The sequence below is a fragment of the Lissotriton vulgaris genome, unplaced genomic scaffold (assembly GCF_964263255.1).
Source record: "Lissotriton vulgaris unplaced genomic scaffold, aLisVul1.2 SCAFFOLD_650, whole genome shotgun sequence".
Classification (NCBI taxonomy): Eukaryota; Metazoa; Chordata; class Amphibia; order Caudata; family Salamandridae; genus Lissotriton; species Lissotriton vulgaris.
The window spans coordinates 136,572-158,996 of record NW_028245951.1 but is presented as its reverse complement, the minus strand read 5'-3'; the positions used below and the strand labels follow the sequence as shown (position 1 = coordinate 158,996).

Below are 22,425 nucleotides of genomic sequence, written 5' to 3'. Positions count from 1 at the left end.
ACTCCCCCGAGTCCAAGGGCCAGAAATCGGTGGGTAGACTTCTGGTAATTCTACCAACTGCGCAGTGCATTATTTCCGTTTTATCACTATTAAATTGTAGTGAGTTCTGGTTTAGCCAGAGTGTCATTTCTGCCATGCAGGTATGGAAAGCCGTGAGTGAGTTGGCCTGGGCACCATCAAGGGAAATCATCAGCTGCGTGTCGTCCGCATAGTTGATCACGCTAATACCGTGGGCCTTGATAATGCCCAACAGGGGTTGCATATATATATTAAAAAATATCGGACTGATTGCGGACCCTTGTGGGACGCCATGTGGGACTTTAACAAATTCCGACTGATATGGGGGGATGGCTACTGCCTGCCATCTGTCTTTTAAATAGGAGTGAAACCAATCGAGCGCCACTCCGCCGATTCCAATGTTTTTTAGTCTTGTCAGCAGGATGTCGTGGCTCACCGTATCGAATGCGGCGGACAGGTCCAGCAGAATTAGGATTGCTGATTCCCCCCTGTCCGCCCTCATGCGCAGGTCATCCAGAACTGTCAGCAGAGCTGACTCGGTTCCGTGAGCTGGTCTGAAACCGAATTGCTCCTCTTCCAGGATGTTGTTGGTTTCTAGGAAGAGGGCAAGGGATCTGCTGACCCACCGCTCTATGATCTTTATAGGGTATGGCAGGAGCGATATAGGACGGAAGTTTTTTTTGCAGTTCGGGTCTAGATTAGGTTTCTTTAATAGGGGGGTAACAACCGCCAATTTCCATTCTTTTGGTACTGTGCCAGAAATGAGGGATTGATTGCAAAGCTGTTGCAATACTGGGAAAAGGTCATCCCTGAACTCCTTTACTATTTTGTGAGGCAAAGGGTCCAAAGGGGACCCTGAGGTTGTATTAAGAGCAGTTTTTGTGAAGTCTTGTTCTGTAAGGACTTTAAAATTTTCTAAGGTAGCCTTTGGGTTGGGTCGTCCTGCGTTGTCTTCGCTCTTCTCCCTATTCTCGGGGTTACTATTATCCTGCTCAGAGGAGATGGAAGCACCCTTCATTCCCTCAATGATTTTAGTGATTTTTTCCTGAAAGAAGGAAGCTAAGTCATCGCATAATTCTTGTGAGGGCTTAATTTGACTGTTCGCACAATCCGGATTGGATAACTCTCTGATTATCCTGAAAGTGTCACGGGACTTATTAGAGCTGTGGAGTAGTAAGTCGGCGAAATAGTTTGCTTTGGCTGCGATTATATCTTTTTTATATCTTACAATGGTTTGTCTCCATATCAGTTTCTCCGGCTCCGAGTAATTTTTTCTCCACATCCTTTCGGCGTTTTTACAGGCTCTTTTCAGTGCCTTCAGGTTATCCGTGTACCAGGGCGCGGAGGGTCTTCCTCTTTTCCTGATTACTTTCAGGGGTACAGTATCGTCGAGCTTTTTGGTTACTTCTTTACACAACATGAGATAGTTAGTGGTGATGTCGTTCTCTGGGTTGAACGAATTCCCAATGTGATGGAGATTGAACTTTCCTTTCTCTTTCCTTTTTAGCAGGCCTTTCCAATCGCGTCCAATAAAGGATCTGCTCTGTGTATTAGTAGGTCCTGTATTAGTCAAGGTGTGAATGTTGAAAAGTAGGAGGTGATGGTCTGACCAATCTACTGGGAGCGTTGTTCTCATTGTAATAAGATCCTCTGCAGCAAATATTAGATCCAGTGTATTTCCCTGTTTATGTGTGGGGGTAGTTATCCACTGTTTCAGCCCTAAGTTTTCCCAAGAGTGGGTGATATTGTGGAAGGCCGTGTGTAGTTGGTCATTATCCCAAAGATTGAAATCTCCTAGTACCAGTAGTTTGCTGTGTGAGATTGATATGTTGTTGATGACGACAATCAATTCCTGCTGTTGTGTTGCGTTGATATGTCCCGGAGTCCTATAGCAGATTAGGCTCGTGAGGCAGTGGCCTGAGTCATGTCTGATCGATATCCCAAGTATTTCAGCACATGAAACCATGTCGACATCTAAGGTAGCAACATTTAGCTCCTCTTTAAAGATGATCCCTGTTCCTCCTCCTCGTCCTATGGTCCTAGGTTTATGAATGATCTTGTATCCTGGCGGGCAGGCCGGCCCTAGCTCTAGTTCCATTCCCGCAGCCGTCCATGTCTCAGTCAGAAATAAAATGTCCAAATGGTTGGACTCGACCAAAAGCTGTATTTCAGTGGCGTGTTTCGGCAGAGACCTGACGTTTAATAGTCCATTGACTAGTTCTCCCTTAATGGTCTGTTTGGGGACGGCGTGTGTTGGCAGGAAGTGCCTATATCCTGTGTTCTGATCAGGGTTCGAATGTAAAACTAGTGGAAGGGGATTGATGTGAGGCAGGCGCCCTAGGCAGTTGGGACATAGACTATTGGTCTCGGACTCAAAGTGGGGACTTAGACGAGGGCAGTTAGCTCTGCCTGCCAAAGGGTTTAGTAGCATGAGTGTTTCTCTGCTGTATCTGTTTGCCTTGTGGAGCGGGAGAGCTCGGGCAGGGGGGGATGCCCTGGGCCCGGTCTCGGAGCGGACGAGCGCAGACGAGCTTGCCTTAAGCGCGCCTTCGGCGCGCATTCGTCGCGCCCGCTGCGCTCGTCCGCTGTGCTTCCTGTAAGGGCACATCTTACATAGGGATGAGGTGGGGAGTAAAAAGGGGCGTGGCTACGGTTGGTGGGCGTGGCTTTCTGTTCCGGCCAATCGTGCCTCAGCAATACAACAAACCCCCGCCCTCGGCAGCGTTTTTTCGCTGTGCGAGGAGTAAGGTACAGTGAATAAACTTGTAAAAGCAATTAATAAACACACAAAGTCTAAAATAGTGCTAGGGGTCCCTTCTCCCGGCTGTGCCTCAGGAGATTTAGCAGCAAAGACGCAGCGCTCGTGTTCAGCGCGCGTTTTGCCGAAAAAGGGGCGTGGCTACGGTTGGTGGGCGTGGCTTTCTGTTCCGGCCAATTGTGCCTCAGCAATACAACAAACCCCCGCCCTCGGCAGCGTTTTTTCGCTGTGCGAGGAGTAAGGTACAGTGAATGAACTTTTAAAAGCAATTAATAAACACACAAAGTCTAAAATAGTGCTAGCAGTCCCTTCTCCCGGCTGTGCCTCAGGAGATTTAGCAGCAAATCAGAGTTTGCAACCAGTCTCTATAAAATGGGTCTTTGCTAAACTCAGCCATGTAGGAAGATAATTAAATGTGCTCCTCCTCAGGGAGGAAGGTACAGGTAGACTGAAGAAATCGCTGGTGGTCACTCAAGCCTTTTATACTGCTCCTAAACATTTTTTGTTACCCTTGGCCCTGGCTGACTGATTTTCAGCTAGAAAGTAGGCACCTTTGTGATACATCCTCTGCCACCAGTGTTTATGAACACACTGGTAGAAGTAGCTACGGTATTTTTTGAGCTGGACTCTGGAAATTTTTTATGTTTAATCTTCAAATTTACAGCATATTTCATTCAATGGTTTTCTTCATTACAGATATAGTATCTTCTGTTGTGCATTTCATTTGAGTAATGTGAGATGCAACCAAGAAAAACTTCCTTGCTGTTCCAGATGAGCTTGTCAACTCCATGAAGTCAGAAGGCAAAGTTGCAGACAGCTGAAAATTACAGCTCAAGGTGATCTTTCTGCCATCTGGGGTAGGTTCCTGCTTAAAGCATACGCATATTTGCTATTATTTATCAGTGCAGATGACAAAGTAGAATTGAACTTCTTGCAAAAAGCCAAACTAAAACAGGGTCCTTGAGGGGGATTATCCCTCGAGATCAAGAGGTCCCAATCTGGTGACCCGAACGTATAGTATCATCTCTGCTGCTCTGATGGAACTCGTAATTACACTTCAAGTGCATAAGGGGAGAATAATACTCCGAACCGACCCTATTTTTCTGCCTGAGGTGGTATCTAATTTCCCCCTTAACCAGACAATAGAAATACTCCGTCTTCTTTCCCCCCAACCAGACTCGGTAGTTGAAAAAGCGCTACACACTCTAGACGGTAAACCTGCTCTCATGTATTCCAATGACCTGACTAAGCATTTTCCTAGGTCAGGCCAACTCTGTGTGCTTCATGAAGCCTCACAAGGATCAGCCTATATGCAAAGCATGTTTGGTAGCTGGATAGTTCAATATATCCAAACCTGTTATAACCGAGTCAAGAGAGCCCTCCCTTTAAAACCCAGGTCCCTCTTCAAATGAAAGAAAACTGCGACATTGCCCTAATGGACATATGTAAAGCAGCCACCTGGTCAATCCCACACATTGTTTTCAAATTAAATAAAATATTTCATAATGTGTTTGACGAATACTTTATGTACTTTTGTGTATTGCTTTGACGATAAAATCATACAAATTGCTTAAGCTGTGGTCCCCTGCTTCTAGAAATGACTCAGTGGAGGTCCCTGAATTCCATTAATGATTCAGTGGGGGTCTTGGGATTCCGGTCATTATTAAGTGGGGTTCCACAGATGTCAAAATGTTAGGAACCACTAGTTTAGAACACAGCAGCCAGTCATATTGTTCAGAATTTTGACCCGAACTGTGTAATAGATCCTTAACTGAAGGTACAGTTCACTGTAGACTTCATCCTGGGAGAGCTCTGCACATTTACGTACAAAAAGCATTCCTCTCCTGGCTTATAAGTACTAATTTTATTTTTACACATGGGAGTATTTCCCAGGCTGCTGTTTTCACCACTGTGCCTTTTTTATTAGATAGTTTTCCTGTGCTAGAGCTAATTCTTCAAAAGATGAACACAGTTTGTGGTATGTCTTCTATTCTCAAATTATCAAGTGCAACATATGTTAAACAATGTCATATAAGCTGTTCAAAGACCAAGAGGGAGAGGTTGCCTGAGGCTAAACTGTCCTTTTTGAGGAAGAGTAAAGATCTGGATACAGGGAAAAGACCAGGGAATTCCATGATACCACCCTCGAATTTCATGTAACAGTCTTTAAAGCCTCCTACTTACGTTCATTGCTATTCTACTTCAACGCATTTGATGTCAAGAGCCTTTCTGCAAATATGTTCAGCTTTGAAGGAGACTTCAAAGGCAAACGTCACAGTGTCTAGGTTGTGACCATTGAAGAGTATTTCAGCATGAGACAATCATTTGACTACAGAATCCTCCTGAGCATCCAGCTAATCAATGTCTGAAAGCTTAAAAAAAACATGTGAAGGAAGGTTGTGTCCCTGCCACAAGAGCATTGGAGCCTGCAGCAGAGGGCACAGCTTCCTGGCATCTGTCCTTTAAGCATTCACAGCCTGATTTGATTTCACCACTGCAAGCAGAATGCACAGCAGTTCCTATGCCATGAGCAAGAATTTAGGCAGAGTGTTAACAGTCCCATGAAAAAATAACTCTTCGGTTCCCAAACAAAAGACTGATCTAATTAACAAAAGCAGCAAATTGGGTCACACTGTAAGCTTATCATGCTGGTCAAAAAAAATGGATCACAGTGCTGTCTCAAACTGACTAAGGAGGGTATTTTCCAGAGTATCCCGAAACCATTCTGTGAAGGATTTCTTTGACCGATGATACAGTGAACTTTCATGAGGTAACCAGATGGTCATGCCATTGACATTACTGTTATATATACAGACTCATTTTTTGAGACCTTGCAACAGAAACCGCCTCAAGAACTCTTTGAACCCACAAAATGAAAGGTTCTTGTTAAGTGAGTACCTGCAGTTCACTAAGGACTGAGAGAAATAATTGCCACCCAATGATAAAAAAATTAAAACAATTTAAAATAAGACTTTCCAGTAGAGGTCACAAGTGGAGGGCTTCAAAAGGAGACCCTATAAGTCTAGTGAGGACTACATTTAAGTTCTACACTGAAGCAGGGGGAACTGAGAGGGATGACCCTTTTAAGATACTCCATAAAGGCCTTAATCACTGGTATGTGGAAGGGGGAGGAGGGCTCTCCATCATGCAAGTTAGCTGCTATAGCTGCTAAGGGAAGGTGTATAGAAGTGCGAGGCCTACTTCTGGAGATGACCTAAATAGCATATGACATCCTGGAGAGCAGATTTAAGGGGTCCAGATGCGGAGGAATGCAGTAACAGCTGAATCCCTTCCACTTGGCTGAAAAAGTGCAGTTGGTATACGAAATTTGTGCAAGATGTCCACAGTAAACCAAATTCTACATCAGTAGATGTCTAAGGGCTAGATTGAGGTGCTTGGGGTCTGGGTGTCTGATTTCGCACTAATTTCCATGTTGGGGAGCTTCTTGTGTTGACTAATGCTCTGTGCCAGGGCTGCAGGTTTTTTTGGGGGGAGGGTGGGGGGGTGCTACGAGGATGAAAGTGAGATGTTTACTGCATCTTCAGCACTACAAATAGAACGAGTGGGAGAAGCAGGAAACCTAAGCAAAAATCCCTGACAAATTTGTCCACAATGCGTTGCTCAGGGACCACTGGGTGAGGTACCTGGAGGTAAAGTTTGAGAATTATGCATTTCAAAGTTTGGCAAGGAGATCTACATGTGAAGTGCCTCAGTTTGGAAGTAGCTGTCAAGGACTCCAAGTCACATTCATATCCGATGGGGTCTTTGACGCCACTTGCTTGGGCATCAAGGGTATTTTGGGATTTAAAGGTAGTTTGGGCATCAATGAACTTTTTGGTTCTGATGTCAGGTTTGAAGCAGAGGGTTGCTTTGCCATTGAGAGGATCTTCTGCTTTTAAAGCTCTCTCAGGCTTGTCAGAGCAGCACCCGGGGGTGGGGGCTGCATCAGCTCAAAGGTTTTCTGTTGATGCAGGCTGGTGCTGAAAGACAGTGGGGCCCCCATAGGGCCTAGTCCTATGGTCATGTGATAAATGTATTTTTTTTTTTTTTTTAATACCACACCTCTCCAATATAAAATGTATATTGTTCCACATCAAAGGTCTAGAGTTTTTATAGTTCACCAATCTAGTTTCTGACAAACGAAGTAAAAGTGAGGTAATCACTCTGAGAAGTGCTGAAACTATAAATTTAGGAGTTACGCAAGATCTGATTTCAGAATTAGTCAGCACAATCAGTATTTTCTGGCAAACCATTAATTAATTCACATACCTGGGATTAATTTTTGATTCGTCCATCATTCTTTTGAACTCATCCCTTGAATGCATGATTTTGTTTTTCTTTTCTTTACGCTCTTCCTCAGCCCTGGTTTTCACATATTGATCAAATACCTACGGTAACCAAAACAAAATATGATCTTACTATAACAGCAACAATATACACACCCTTCACACAATACAGTGTACTGTATAACAAATTAATTTTAGCTTCCCAGTAAAAAAAATATATATATATTGTGAAGGTAATGATAAATATATTACACACTGACAAAATAGCAAAACGGAAACACTGCTTACTAGTAATCCAAGCTCTGCTCCGTTAGAATCTCCACTTCAGTCAGAAATATCAGGAACAGATCTGACCCTTTTTGCAAGATCCCAGAGCAATTTTCAATGCATATATCAATATATATTTACAGAAAAAAATGCAGCTTAAATGAAGATATAATACAAATGCAGCCTTCCAAATGGTGAACTAAACAGAATGTGTATGTTACTTTTAAAATGAGTTCCAACTAAAATTTAGAACATAACAGTGAAGCATGAGTCCTAACATTGAGGCCAAATGACAATAGAAAAACATGTAAGCGGAGGAAAATGCAACAAGAAATGCAAATGCAATCGGTTGCTGATGAAAATACAATGCTACTTTAAGGAGCAAGCAGCTTTCATCTCCCAGTTTGTGTTGTAGTGTCTTTTGCTTCCGTTCCTTATGATGGAATAATGTAAATCCCTCCCAACACTTTAGATATATTGCCAAGAAGTTGGAGTGTTTATGTCAAAGCAAGATTCCTACAATAGGCTTTTCATCTGCAGTATTGAAGATTCCCTGATGCCGAAGGAAAATGCTACTTACCAGTATGCATCTGTTCTGGGCATGTAGGGCTGCAGAACCACACACTTTTTCATTAGATCACCATCTGGTGGTGGGCCCGGATTTTTACACTTTGTTGTTGTCTTGGAAGAGTCTTTGTCTGCTGGGTGACTCCTCCCTTAGACCGTAGTGCACAGGGGCATCGACTCCATCTCAGATTGTTTTCGCCATTTGGGCAAATGATGGAGTTGTATCATTACAGATATGGATGACCATGTATTGTGTATCTAAATAAGATAATACTGGAACAGATATAGGTAGCCGGGGAGGTGGGTGGGCATGTGTGGTTCTGCAGCCCTACATGCCAAGAACAGATGCATACTGGTAAGTAGCATTTTACGTTCGAGGCATATGGGCTGCAGACCACACACTTTTGCATAGATTGCACAGCAGTTTCTCCCTTATCAGCGCTCACCCACATCTGTTGCAGTAGTTTGAAATAATGTCTTTAGTACAGCCTGGCCCACACTTGCTTGTTGCTTTGCCTGCACATCTACACAATAGTGTTTTGTAAATGTGTGTGTAGTAGACCATGTAGCTGCTTTACAGATATCATCTAATGGGATGTTCCCTAAGAATGCCATAGATGCTCCTATCTTATGGGTGGAATGAGCCCTAGGAGGAATGGTTAAAGTGCGTTTTGCTTTTTGGTAACAAATTTGAATACACTTAACAATCCACCTGGCAATACCTGATTTTGAAATCGGATTGCCCTTATGTGGAGGTGAAAAGGACACAAACAGTTGTTTAGTTTTACGAAAAGGTTTTGTCCTATCTATGTAGTATAGAACTGCTCTTTTTACGTCTAGTGTGTGTAGAGCTCTTTCTGCAACCGTTTGCGGCTGTGGAAAAAATACTGGCAACTCAATGGATTGGTTGAGATGGAATGGTGAAATGACCTTTGGCAGAAACTTTGGATTTGTTTTGAGAACCAATTTATTATGAGGAAGTTGTATAAATGGTTCTTGAATTGTTAATGCCTGTATCTCACTCACTCTTCGTAGTGATGTAACTGCTACTAAAAAGGCAACTTTCCATGTAAGAAACTGTAACTCACAATTATGCAATGGTTCAAATGGTGGACCCATAAGTCTTGTGAGAACAACATTTAAATTCCATACTGGAGAAGGTGGTATTCTAGGAGGAATTATTCGTTTAACTCCTTCCATAAACACTTTGATTGCAGGTACTCTAAACAGTGACAAATGTTGTCTGTTTTGGAGATGTGCCGCTATAGCTGGTAGATGCAGTCTAATTGAAGAGTATGCTAAATTAGATCTTTGCAGATGTAATAGATAGCATATGATTTTTATTGAAACATCCAAGGGGTTCACATTGTTGTTTGAACAATATACAGCAAATCTTTTCCATTTTGCTGCATAACATGCTCTAGTGGTAGGACGTCTTGCCTCTTTAATGACATCCATGCACTCAGTAGGTACATTTAGATATCCAAACTCTAGGACCTCAGGAGCTAAATCACTAGATTGAGCTGCATTGGGTCTGGATGCATAATCTCTCCATGGTTCTGTGTTAGTACATGTGGGGAGAGTTTTAGTTTGTGGTGTGGTACTAGAGAGAGCTGCAGTAGCGTTGTGTACCATGGTTGTCTCGCCCACGTTGGTGCGATTAGAATCAATGTGAGAGAATATTGTCTTAGTTTGCGTACCACTAATGGAATTAGTGGGAGAGGAGGAAAAGCGTACGCAAATTTGTTTGACCAGTTCATCCATACCGCATTGCCTTTGGATAATGGGTGTGGGTACCTGGCGGCGAAGCTTAGGCATTAGGAGTTGTTTTGTGTGGCAAACAGATCTATATCTGGTTGTCCCCACATTTGAAAGAATGGTTGAAGAACTTGAGGATGAAGCTCCCACTCGTGTATCTGTTGTGTCTGACGACTTAACAGATCTGCCAATTGATTGTGAACTCCTGGTAGATACTCTTCTAACAGGAAAATGTTTTGAGGAATGGCCCATTTCCAAATGCTCTGCGCCAGCCGGGAGAGCTGTAGGGAGTGTGTTCCTCCTTGCTTCTGAATGTAATACATTGCTGTCATATTGTCCGTCCGGAATAATACAGCCTTGTTTGATATGTAATGTTGAAACTATTTTAGAGCTTGAAAGATTGCTAGTAACTCCAGATAATTTATGTGGAGTACTCTTTGTTTCATTGTCCATATTCCTTGTACTGTGTGATTTTGTAAGTGCGCTCCCCATCCACTGAGAGATGAGTCTGTGGTCAGTAATATTTGTGGAACTGGCTCTATAAACGGCCGGCCCTTGGAAAGGTTTCTGTTGTGCCACCATTGCAGAGAGCGATGCGTCCGGTCATCTACCACCACCAGATCTGTTATGTCTTGTTGATCCGGATTCCACTGACCTGCCAAGCATTCTTGTATGGGGCGCATTTGTAGTCTTGCGTATGGCACTATGAAAATGCAAGATGCCATCATTCCTATTAGCTGCATGAACACTCAAGCTTGTAGTGAGTGTTGTGTTTGGAATTTTTGTATAGGATTCTGCAAAACCTGTATTCTTATTATGTTTGGGTACGCTACTACCTTGGAGGTATCTATTGTGGCCCCTAGGTATTGCTGAGATAGGGACGGTTGTAGATGTGACTTGTTTTGATTTACTGTAAACCCCAGTTTGTGCAGCAGGCAGACTGTTTGATGCGTGTGCTGTACACATTGGTTGTATGACTTGGATTTTATTAGCCAGTCGTCTAGATATGGGAATACATGAATGTTGTCCCTTCTTAAGTGTGCTGCTACTACCGCTAGACACTTTGTGAATACTCGAGGTGCTGTTGTCACTCCGAAGGGGAGCACCTTGAATTGGTAGTGCTGACCTAGCACGAATCTTAGATACTTTCTGTGAGACTGATGAATGGGAATGTGGAAGTAGGCGTCCTTGAGGTCTAATGTAGCAAGAAAGTCCCCTTTTTCTAGTAGCGGTAAAACTTGTTGTAATGTGACCATATGAAAATGGTCTGAATGTAGGTACTGGTTTAGGGGTCTTCGATCCAGAATTGGTCTGAGAGACCCGTCCTTTTTGGGTATGAGAAAATAAAGGGAGTAAACCCCTGTGTTTTGGTGTTCCCTTGGTACTAGTTCTATCGCATTCTTTTGCAGTAGTGATTGTACCTCTTGCCTTAGTAATAAGAGGTGCTCTTGTGACATAGGACGTTATCTGGGTGGAATTGTTGGAGGAGTGGAAGTGAGCTCCAGACAATAACCTGACTGAATTATTTGTCTCACCCACCTGTCTGTTGTAATGGAGTTCCAGACAGGTAGGAACTGTTGTAATCTTCCCCGACCGGAGTGGAATGGTCTGGGGGGATTGAAGGGAAGTCACTGTTTGGGAGTAGAGGCGTTGCGATTGTTGTTGCCTCTGCCCTTATTATTATTTCCTCTATACCCTCCTCTATAGTATCCCTTACTGGGTCAGGTTTGGTTGGTTGGTTTGTATGTAGAGGAGGTATTGTCAGCTTGGAAGCCTTTCGATGCACCCCTATAGGAGGAGCGACGAAAGGAAGGTCTATGGGCTTGTGTTTGTAAAGCGCCCATTGATTTTGCAGTATCCGTGTCTTTTTTCATTTTTTCCAAGGCACCGTCTACCTTTGGACCGAAAAGATGCTGTTGGTCAAACGGCTGGTTTAGTATACTGGCTTGTACCACGCAACAGTACTCCTGTGTTTACCGCTCTAGATGCTGTATCTGCAGTGTCTAGTGCGCATGTTATGGAGGTATTAGTTATAACCTTGCCCTCTTGTATTAAATCAGCAGCTCTAGTCTTATAATGTTCTGGCAGGTGCTGCATGAGAGACTCTAGCTCATCATAATGAGCTCTGTCATATCTTGCTAACAGAGCTTGAGTGTTAGCAATCCTCTATATGTTGGCAGCTTGTGATAGTGTGTGCTTCCCTGAGGCATCTAGAAGCTTTGATTCTTTGTCAGGAAGTGGAGCATCCACTGTTGACCGCAAATTGGCTCTCTTTCTCGCATTCGACACTTCCAACGAATCTAGTGGCAACTGTCCCTTAATGTATGCAGGATCAGAGGGAGCCGCTTTATATATTTTTTCCAGTCTGGGGTTAGTTACCCTGGCCCTGACTGGACCTTTAAATATTTCTGGTGCGTGCCTTACCACTCCATTTAGTATTGGCAGTATGGTAGTGGTTCTATGTGATGTTAACAATGTATCCATAAGAAAATCTTCTTCTATTGATCTGTATGCAGGTCTACTCCATGGAAAGTAGCTGCTCTATGGATGAGTTGTGTGAACCCAATGGTGTCATCTGGTGGAGATGGTCTAGACTGGTATGCCTCGTCTTGTGGTAGACCTAGCCATATTATCTGGGTCATCACTGTCCTCTATTTGTTGATAACTGTGTTGAGAGTATGTATCCCCATAATCCTCCTCCTGTGGAACTATACTATGTGTACTAGCTGGTGACTGTGCAGGAGAAATATCTAGTATTTCTACTTGTGGTGAGGGAGGTCTTGTGGGTACAGTCTGAATATGCTTCTTTGGAGGAACAGGAGATGGTTTAGGACAGTCTATTTTCCTCTTTTCAGGCACTGTATATATTTGTCCAGTTTGTGGGTGAATTTTTACAGTCTTTTGCCTTACATCAGGCAGGAAAAGCTCCTCCACTGGTAAATGTTCCTTCGGCGTCGATTTCTGAGGTTTAGAGCTGTCAGGTTTATTTTTTATAGTGTCTATTATCTTTGGAACGGGTCTTGCTTTCGATTCCGAAGATTTATCTTGCTTTTTGCTTGGATTTACGCTTTTTGGATCCGAAGCTTTGGCTGCCGAGTGTTTAGACTCGTCTGTTCTTGGTGCCGAAATGTGTTTAGTTATGGAAACCGTTTTCGGGTCCGATTTTTTAGGTACCGACGTAGTTTTTGTTTCGGTAACCTTTGGAACATCTTTCCGTGCCGAACTTGGTTTCGGAACTTCCTTTGGTGCCGAACGATGGTCTGACTCGAGCCCGAGTCGACCTGAGGCTTTTTAACACTCTTCGCTGCCGAGCCCGAAGGCGGGGCATCGGAAGTTTTTAATCGGTGTGCACCCGGACCCGAGGGTAGGGGTGGAAGCGAAGCCTGTCCCGGAATGGGGGGGGAGGTGAAGAGGGTCGACGCTCTTACTCACGACCTGTTGACCAGCTGGAAGCAGATCGTCATCTTCGGATAGATCCTCCTCTCCGGAAGCGGACTCTTCAGCCTCGGAGGAGACGTCTTCTTGCTGTTCTTCGACATCTACCTCGATTGGTGCCTCGTCTATGATGAGGTCTGGTGTCGACGACGAGTACTGCTCCATAGCCCTTCGAGCTAGACGGTCCCTGATTGTCTTCTTGGACCGGAACGAAGCACAGGCCTCACAGTCTCGACCCTCGTGCTCTGGGGACAAGCACAAGTTGCAAACCTCATGAAGGTCGGTGTGGGGAAATTTGTGTCCACACTGAGGGCACTTCTTGAACGGTGTTCTTTCCATGAGCCAAAGGCCCAATGGCGCAGTTGGGCCCGACTAGCGCTGTAATGGAGAAGTGAGTCCTCTCTTCGACGCAGGCAACCGGAATCAGTATCGAAGACGAAGTTGATGTTGTGGATTGATTTATGGATTCAAAAAAAGATCGGTAACGGGACCGAACGATAAACACATCCGAGCCCGATGGCGGAAAAAAAACAATCTGAGGATGGGGTCGATGCCCATGCGCACTACGGTCTAAGGGAGGAGTGACCCAGCAGACAAAGACTCTTCCAAGACAACAACAAAGTGTAATCATCCGGGCACACCACCGGATGGTGATCTAATGCAAAAGATTGTGGTCTGCAGCCCATATGCCTCGTACCTAGAGTTACAAGTAGGTTTTCTTTTTGCATCGCTGCATTTTCATTCATGGTTAGTATTTGAAAAGAATAGCAAGACAGTTCCGTAAAAATGTGGGACCAACTCCCAAAATGAAGGAGAACAAGAATCCTAAGAAACCAGCTGACCAAATGGGCTCCCTTAAAGCAGGCTGGTCAGGTTGGTAATATGCTTTGGAGTCTGAATCCAACCAACAGTGTCTTGTGAAGTATAGGCGAATCTTGCAAGTCAATGCATAATGTATATACAGGAAAGGTACATTTAATAGTAAAGTTGCAGTGGAGCATTACCGGTTGTGGAATAAGCCTTAAAGTTAGGTTGATAAAGTTATATTTTCCAACTGTTAACACAGCATACCACAAGCGACAATTCGCCTGGAGATATCGTTTTAGTACAGACATCAGAGTTCTGAAGCATGCAAATCTCTCTATGATGGAGATGTAGGTTTTGAAGTACACTGACAAGGAAACAGATAGATTTACATGGAAATCTCAAACAATGCTGGACAAAAGTGAATGGCGTGTTCTTGTTACTACCTTATTGGAATGAAACCTGTAAAAATGTCATGCAAGTTCAGAGTTTGAAGACCACTAACCATACACGTGATCACAGCTAGGTAACAGAGGACCCAAAAAAATGCTTTAATGTGGATATGTGAATAGGGTTAAAAGTAAGAGGCATTATTCTGGCCAAGACAACATTAAGCTCACAAGAGATGGCCTCCTCAGAGGAGAATAACACTTCAAGCCATCTAAGAAATTTTTAACCACAAGAATATTGAAGAAACAAGTCTCAGACACATCCTTCCTGTGGGCTTTGGAAGCTGCAAGGTACAGAAGGTAGGAAATTTAAAAACTACCTTTATTAGGTGTAAAAGGTAGAGCCACTTCTGGACAGAGATGTCTTTTAGGAAGCTGACTCAGTATATACAATACCAAAATGAAGTATAGTGTGCACAGAGTCCAATGCAACCCCAGAGGTAGGCAGAGGTAAAAGTAGATAGTACCTTACTCTCTATTTGTGGTAGTGTGCGTTAGCAGTAAGGCTTTATCAGAGGGTAGTGTTAAGCATTTGTTGTACCCACTCAATCAGAAAATGATGTCACACACTCAAAAACTTAACTCCGACCAATTTTGTTTCTATAAAAATATTTAGTTATTTTATTTCTAGAACCAACCCAAGCATGGTGCAGGTAAGTGAAATAAATGCTTTGCAAAATTCTTGTGCAATGTTTTACAATTGAATGCAGGTTCAAATGCAGTTGAATGAACTACAGATACGTTACTGTTTTGAGATTACTTTTCAGTTACTTTGTAAATTAATTTACATGTTACTTTTTGGATTACTTTTCAGATTACTTTTTCAAATCAGTGCGATACGCTTCGATATCACACTGAGGCATGTCCTAGACAAAAGGTAAGTAAATCACTTTTAGTACATTTGAAGTTGTGTCAATGCTCCAGACAAATCAACTCCATACTTAAAACAATTTTCAAGAAAAAGCAGTCAATGCAATCCTATGGCGAAAAATAGAGTTATCGGTTTACAGGTTGGGAGTTGGTATTCTGGGGTTAGAACCAGAGTTCCCCCAGGGTCAAGGATGCACTCTCGAAGCACTATCTAAGCACCCTCAGAAGCACTAGGGCGGCCGGGTGCAGAGTGGTGAGGCCCCATGTTATCCAAAGGGGGATGGGGGCTTCCGGTTGGTGGCTGCCTATGAGCAGGCAACACGGTTATGGTAGCAAAGCTCCTGGTGTTAGGCTCAGGGCAAAGGGGGTATCAGAATTAGCACAAAGTACACCCGCAGCGGCAGAGGGGCGGCTGGGTGCAGGGTGCGGTTTTGGTATCGTTGCCCTGTTGGTTTCAATGGGGATCTCAGTTTTCAACAAAGACTGCAGGCTCGGGGACGAAGATCTTCTGGAGATGACCACTGGTTTGAGAGGTAAGTTGGGATGCCCGTGGAGGGTGGGACACAGTGGGTTGGGTCACCAAAGGCTGTGGGACTTCGGGTGCAGGGGTGTCTTTGGGCGTTGGGTTTTCCTTACTAGCTCCGGTCGCGGGGATCCTCCAGAAAAAGGTTGCAGGCTTCCCCGGAAGAGTCTAGGCAGGTCAGATCACCAGATCTCAGGTCAGGATCGCCTGGGAGACCTCCTCGTGGTGTTAGGCCACTCGAACTCAGGCCGTGAGTGCAGGTTCACAGATTTGGCCGGAGCCAGAGTCTGCTGGTGAGCAAATCCGGTGTTCACAGGAGACAGTCTTTTCTGTGGAAGGCAGGGCAGGTCCTCTGGGTTCTTGAGGTTGCTGGATGCAGGACACACCAGGATCTTGCTTCTGCAGGTTTGCGGTGGGGCCAAGTGAGTGGGCGTCCGTCGTCCTAGTCTTAGCTTCGGCAAGGCTCCTTTTGTTCTTGGCCGGTTCTTGTCTGAGGAGGCAAGGCATGGGGTGGCCCCTAGGTAGGTAAAGGTTGGGACCAATGGGTCCCTTCCTTGGATTTAGTACACCCCCTATTATATTGTCACATATGGGTAATTGTTCCTAAAGAAAATAGAAAAAAAACAGGCCTATTCCACTCGCTGGGTAAGACTGTGGGTGATTTACTCACAGGATAGGTTGGCGATCGAGCACTGTAGAGGTGGGGGAAATACTCCTTTTGGAAAAAGCGTCCTCACACACCCATGCAGGTGTCATGTTTCATCATCGAGCCCTGCTCCTCGTGGGGGAGGCGCTGCAGTCACCCAGGGCTCCGCGAGAGGGCTCTTTATCAGAGTTATTTTTTGGAGTAACGCCGCAGTTGTGAGTGGGGTGTGTGTGGGGGGGAGGGGGGGGGATGAAAAAAGGGTGGTGTAGGAAGCTGGCCCTATATCTACTATACCAAAGTGAAGTATAGTGTGTAGAGTCCAGTGAAACCCCAAAGGTAGGCAGAGGTAAAGTTAGATAGAACCGTACTCTATTTGTGGTAGTGTGGTCTAGCAGTAAGGCAGTGTCAGAGGACAGCGTTAAGCATTTGTTGTACAGACTCAATCAGCAAATTAATTCACATACTCAAAGACTGAACTTCAGACCAATTGTTTTTGCATAAACATTCTTTTAATTATTTTATTTTCTAGAACAAAGCCAGCCTGCCACAGGTAAGCAATAAGTACTTAACAGTAGTAATGCAATTGAAATACACTTTGAATGATAATTGTACATGCATTTTGATTTGATTTACAGTACGGCTGCAGAGAAATGCAATACTTAGTAAATGCAGTACATAGACTTGAATAGGTTTTTCAGTAAAATAGCAGGTAAGTAACTTTTGAGATTATTAGGCTTACACAGAGTAGGTAGTATACCTAGATACTACTCTGGGACATTTCCTGAAAACAGGTAAGTAAAATCGTTTTTGTTAGATTAGCAATTTTAAAGAATTTCTTTAGTTTCTCAAACTCCACACTTCAAAACTTTACACAGAAAAACAGTCAATGTAATCCTATTGAGGAAAGGAAAATGCTACTTACCAGTATGCATCTGTTCTTGGCATGTAGAGCTGCAGAGTTGTACACTATGCATTAGATCGCCACCTGGTGTTGAGCTCGGATGATTGCAGGTTGTTGTCTTCTTGGAAGAAGTCTTTGTAGTCATGAGATAGGCGACTCCTCCCTTGCACAGTACTGCGCATGGGCATCGGCTCCATCCTTAAGATTGTTTTTTTCCGCCACTGGGTTCGGATGAAAGTTTTTCCGCTTCGGCTATTAAAACACTTTTCAGTAACTTCGAAGCGCAGAACTTCCTCAAACTTCTGGCAACTACCCTCGACATCTACTATAATACTTTCGACGCCATCAGTTCCATTCCGGTCATCGACGCGGGCCGTTTGGCCTACCGACGCCGTGCGGCCTACACCACATGGAAAGAACTCCGTTCAAAAGATGCCCGGTATGTCGAGTAAAGTTTCCACATAGCGACTACCACGAGGTCTGCAACCTCTGTCTATAGCCGGAACACGCGAGTCTACCTGCACAGCTTGTGCATCCTTCCGATGGAAGCAAGCGATCCGGGATCGGAGGGTCCGTCGACACGAAATGAGGAGATCAGCTCCAGCACCGGAAGACATCTCCGATGAAGAGGTTCCCCTCGTTCCCGAAGAAGACTCACCTGATCTCCAGATCGTATCAGAGGCAGACGACTCCGATGACTCCATTCCATCGGGTCAGCGCGTGAGTACTACTGCCCCTCTACCACATATGCTGCCCAAACTGAAGGCAAACGTCAGCACTCCGCCCAAAGGGCCCAGTCGAGACCGAATACCTGCTTCGAAAGCAACGCCTTCCAGACCGGCTCCGAAGAAACCAACTAAGCCTTCTAGTGCCTCAACACCGAGCAAGCCTCTTCCATCGGCACCGAAAAATAAAGATGCCTCGGCGCCGAAGCCAAAAGACCCTTCGGCACCAAAACCTAAAATAGTACCAGCACCGAAACAAAGACGTACCGGTACCGAAACCGAAAGAAGCACCGGCTCCGAAGCCTCACTTCTACATCTTCGGCGCCGAAGAAAACAAAGCCTGATTCCGAGGTGCCCAAATCCTCGAACATGCCTACAAAGCTGAAAACGACACCTTTGGCACCGAAAACTATGCCACCGGACTTTATAACACCTCCCAAGGCTAAAGACACACGACAACCTCCCCTGGTACCGAAAAAAATTGACGCCCAAGAAGGTTGTAGAGGAGGAGGAACTTTTCCGACCAGATCCTCGACAAAAGAAAATCTACATAGACGCAAAGACAGGTCATGTAGGTGCTACACCGCACAAGAAGAGACCAGCAGATGCACCACCCACACCTGTGGTTCCTGCCCAGAAAAAGGACTGTGCAACATCTCCTATACACCCTTCCTCTCCTATACCTCCTCTTCCTCCTTCTCCTGTTCCTCCTCACATATCACCTCAAATCTCTCCTGTACATTCTCCATTATAATCACATTCCCCACAGCAGAATGATGATGAATACAATTTGGGTGGAGGGGAGGACATTCAAGAACCTGACTCATACCATGTAGATGAGGGTATATGGGACTTTTCAAACCCACAAAATGTGCCTGACATTCCTGAACCGTAGTCATACCCATCAAAATCTTTCCCTCCAGAAGATACCATTGGTTTTGGTCATCTGTTAAACAGAGCTGCTGTTTACCATGGAGTCCCTATGCATTCCGATGACATTGAGGAGGATTTTCTCCTAGATACCTTTTAGCAGTCTCAGCGGTCTGCACAAATTCTTCCCATTATCAAGGGGGGTCATCAAACACGCTCCAGAGGTATTTAAAGACCCTGTGCGCACTAAAATATTAAACCCTAGAATCGAGAAAAAAATACAGACCGGCACCCACAGATCCAGTCTACATTAAAGGACACCTACCACTAGACTCATTAGTTGTGGCCAATGCTAGGAAGAGGGCAAACTCTCAAACTTCTGGCAAAGCACCCCCACCTGACAAAGAATCAAAAGTAATTGATGCGTCAGGTAAAAGAATAGCTGCACAAGCTACAAACATTTGGTGTATAGCAAATACACAAGCCCTCCTCTCTCGTTACGATAGGGCTCATTATGATCAATTAAATAAACTACTTGAGCACCTACCAGATCAGTACAAAGATCAAGCAAATGACCTTATACAGGAAGGCAAGCTAATTTCCAATGCCTCAATAAAATGCGCGCTAGATGTTGCAGACACAGCATCTAGAGCTGTAAATACCAGTGTCATACTTAAGAGACATGCGTGGTTACGCATTTCAGGGTTTAAACAAGAAGTGCAAACCAACATTTTAAACCAACCATTTAATCAGAACCAGTTATTTGGCCCAGAAGTAGACACCAAACTGGAAAAAATGAAGAAAGACACCGACACAGCAAAATCTATGGGGCTTTACAGTCTACACCAGCTAGAAGCTCCTTTCGTCACTCCTTCTACAGAGGAGGCTCCAAACAACCTGGAGCAGACACTATAACATCTTTCAAATCACTAACATCCTCTAACAAGGGATACGTTAGAGGAGGATACAGAGGCAATAATAACAAAGGAAGTGGTCGCGGTAACAATAGCAACCGATCCTCTTCCGCCACAAAACAGTGACTTCCCTCTGCTACCCCCACAGCATTCCACTCCTGTAGGGGGCAGATTAACACAGTTCCTGCCTGTCTGGAACTCCATTACAACAGACAAGAGGGTAAGACAGATTATCCAACATGGCTACTGCCAAGAACTTACAGCAACCCCTCCAACAATACCTCCCAGGCAGCGTCCAATGTCTACAGACCATCTGACTCTGCTTCAACAGGAAGTTCTATCACTTCTACAAAAAGATGCTATTCAAATAGTTTCTTTAAAAGAACAAGGAACAGGGGTTTACTCGCTATACTTTCTAATTTCCAAGAAGGACGGAACACTAAGGCCGATTCTCGACCTCAGGCCCCTCAACCATTACATACAATCAGATCATTTTCATATGATCACGCTACAAGTGCTTTCACTGCTGCAACAAGGCGACTTCCTTACAACACTAGATTTAAAGGACGCCTACTTCCATATCCCCATACATCCTGCTCACAGAAAGTATCTAAGGTTTGTACTGGAAGAACAACACTATCAGTTCAAAGTCCTTCCATTCGGAGTGACAACGGCACCACGGGTATTCACAAAGTGCCTAGCAGTGGTAGCAGCACATCTCAGAAGACAACAAATACATGTCTTCCCTTATATAGACGATTGGCTCATAAAAGCAGTATGTCCAACACACACATCAGACAGTTCAAACGTTGCACGACTTAGGGTTTACAATAAACTACACCAAGTCGCACCTGCAGCCTTCACATGTACATCAGTATCTAGGGGCTACACTAAACATGTCTACAGCCCTAGCGTATCCCAGTCCAGCCAGGATACAAAGCATTCAAGCCTTAGTCGCCACTTTTCAACACCAACAGTCTCTGCAAGCCAGGGTGTTCATGAGACTAATAGGCATGATGGTATCTTGCATCTTCATAGTACCACACGCAAGATTGCAAATGCGTCCACTACAAGAGTGCCTAGCACAACAGTGGAACCAAGCTCAAGGTCAACTAAAAGACCTGGTGTTGGTCGACAGCCGCACGCATCACTCTCTGCAGTGGTGGAACACCAAAAACTTGACAAAGGGGCGGCCGTTCCTCGAGCCTGTTCCACAAGTAGTGCTCACAACAGACGCATCCCTCACAGGATGGGGAGCCCATGTCTTACATCACACAACTCGGGGTCAATGGAACAATCAACAAAAATGTTTCTATATCAACCATCTAGAGCTGCTGGCAATATTCTTAGCACTCAAGACTTTTCAACTTCAAGCACAAAGCAAAGCTGTCCTAATCCGGACGGACAATATAACAGCCATGTACTATATACAACAAGCATTTGCAATGCAATAGGTCTCGCATTATTTAAGTTTGAGCTATTGGCATTGCTAAAAAATACAACACCAATAGCTCAAACTTTAATAATGCGAGACCTATTGCATTGCAAATACCTGTTTCTTAAGGAGGAAGGATTTAATTACGTTTAAGCCAATTAGAGTTCACGTATGAACAAGCCGAACAGCGACCATTAAGAATATTGCCTGATGGTCTCAGTTTGACCATGAATATAATGCAAGTCCCCGTCTTAGGCTGCAGCAGTGACTCCTGGGTAAACCATTTGTACATATAGAAGTAGATTCATCACTCAAAGAACACGTGCAAGTGTGTAGAGCTCACTGGGCCAGGTGACGGGGTGTGTAGGAGTGCACATTATACTGAGATCTATAGGGGATGATGTGTGTTCGCAAATGTACAGTGGTGCAAAGTACCCTGAAGTCCGGCGCGAAGGGTGTGTGCACACACTACAGTACTGCAGCGTACATTGTGGCCTGGAGTGGATGGGATATGAGCATACATGTGCAGGAGTGCATAATACACAGACCAGGAGTGGCTGATATATGTGCATACATGTGCAGTGGTGGAGAGTACTTAGGACTAGAGTGAATGATGTATGTGTATACATATGCAGCACTACAGAGTACATTGATTTCTGTAGTGGCTGGTACATGTGCATAACTGCATACACGTGTAGTACTGCAGAGTACACAGAGGCCTGGAGGGTATGGTATATGTGCATACACGTGCAGTATTGCAGATTATACTGAAGCTAGAAGTGAGTGGTATTTCTGCATACATGTTCAGAACAGTAGAGTACCTTGAGGCGTTGATTGGGTGATATATGTCCATTTATGTGCAGAAGTGAAGAGTACACTAGGCTTGGAGTAGATGGTGTATGTGTACATGTGTAGTAGTGATAAATACACTAATGCGTGGTATGGAGGGTGTATGCATGTCAAGGAATGCAGTGTACACAGGCCAGAAGTGGGTGGTGTATGTGTATATGTGCAGTACTGCAGAGTAGATTGAGGCCTGAGTGGCTGGTGTATGTGTGTACATGTGCAATGCATCAGAGTACACTGAGGCCTGGAGTGGATGGTGTATGTGTACATGTGCAGCAGTGATACGTACACTAAGGTGTGGTATGAAGGGTAAATACACACAGGAGCATGAGTGAAGGGAGTGTGCATATATG

At 44.4% G+C, this 22,425-nt stretch overlaps 1 protein-coding gene across 2 annotated transcripts in view; it reads right to left on the bottom strand.

The window, feature by feature from the left end:
- The window catches only part of LOC147666208 (transcription elongation regulator 1-like), a 377,596-nt gene that overhangs the window by 239,203 nt on the left and 115,968 nt on the right, over positions 1-22,425 (bottom strand). For both annotated transcript variants that reach the window (XM_086949207.1, XM_086949208.1), the window contains exon 4: positions 7,046-7,164. In XM_086949207.1, the coding sequence (XP_086805333.1) occupies positions 7,046-7,164 (119 nt within the window). The remainder of the gene's footprint in view (positions 1-7,045; positions 7,165-22,425) is intronic.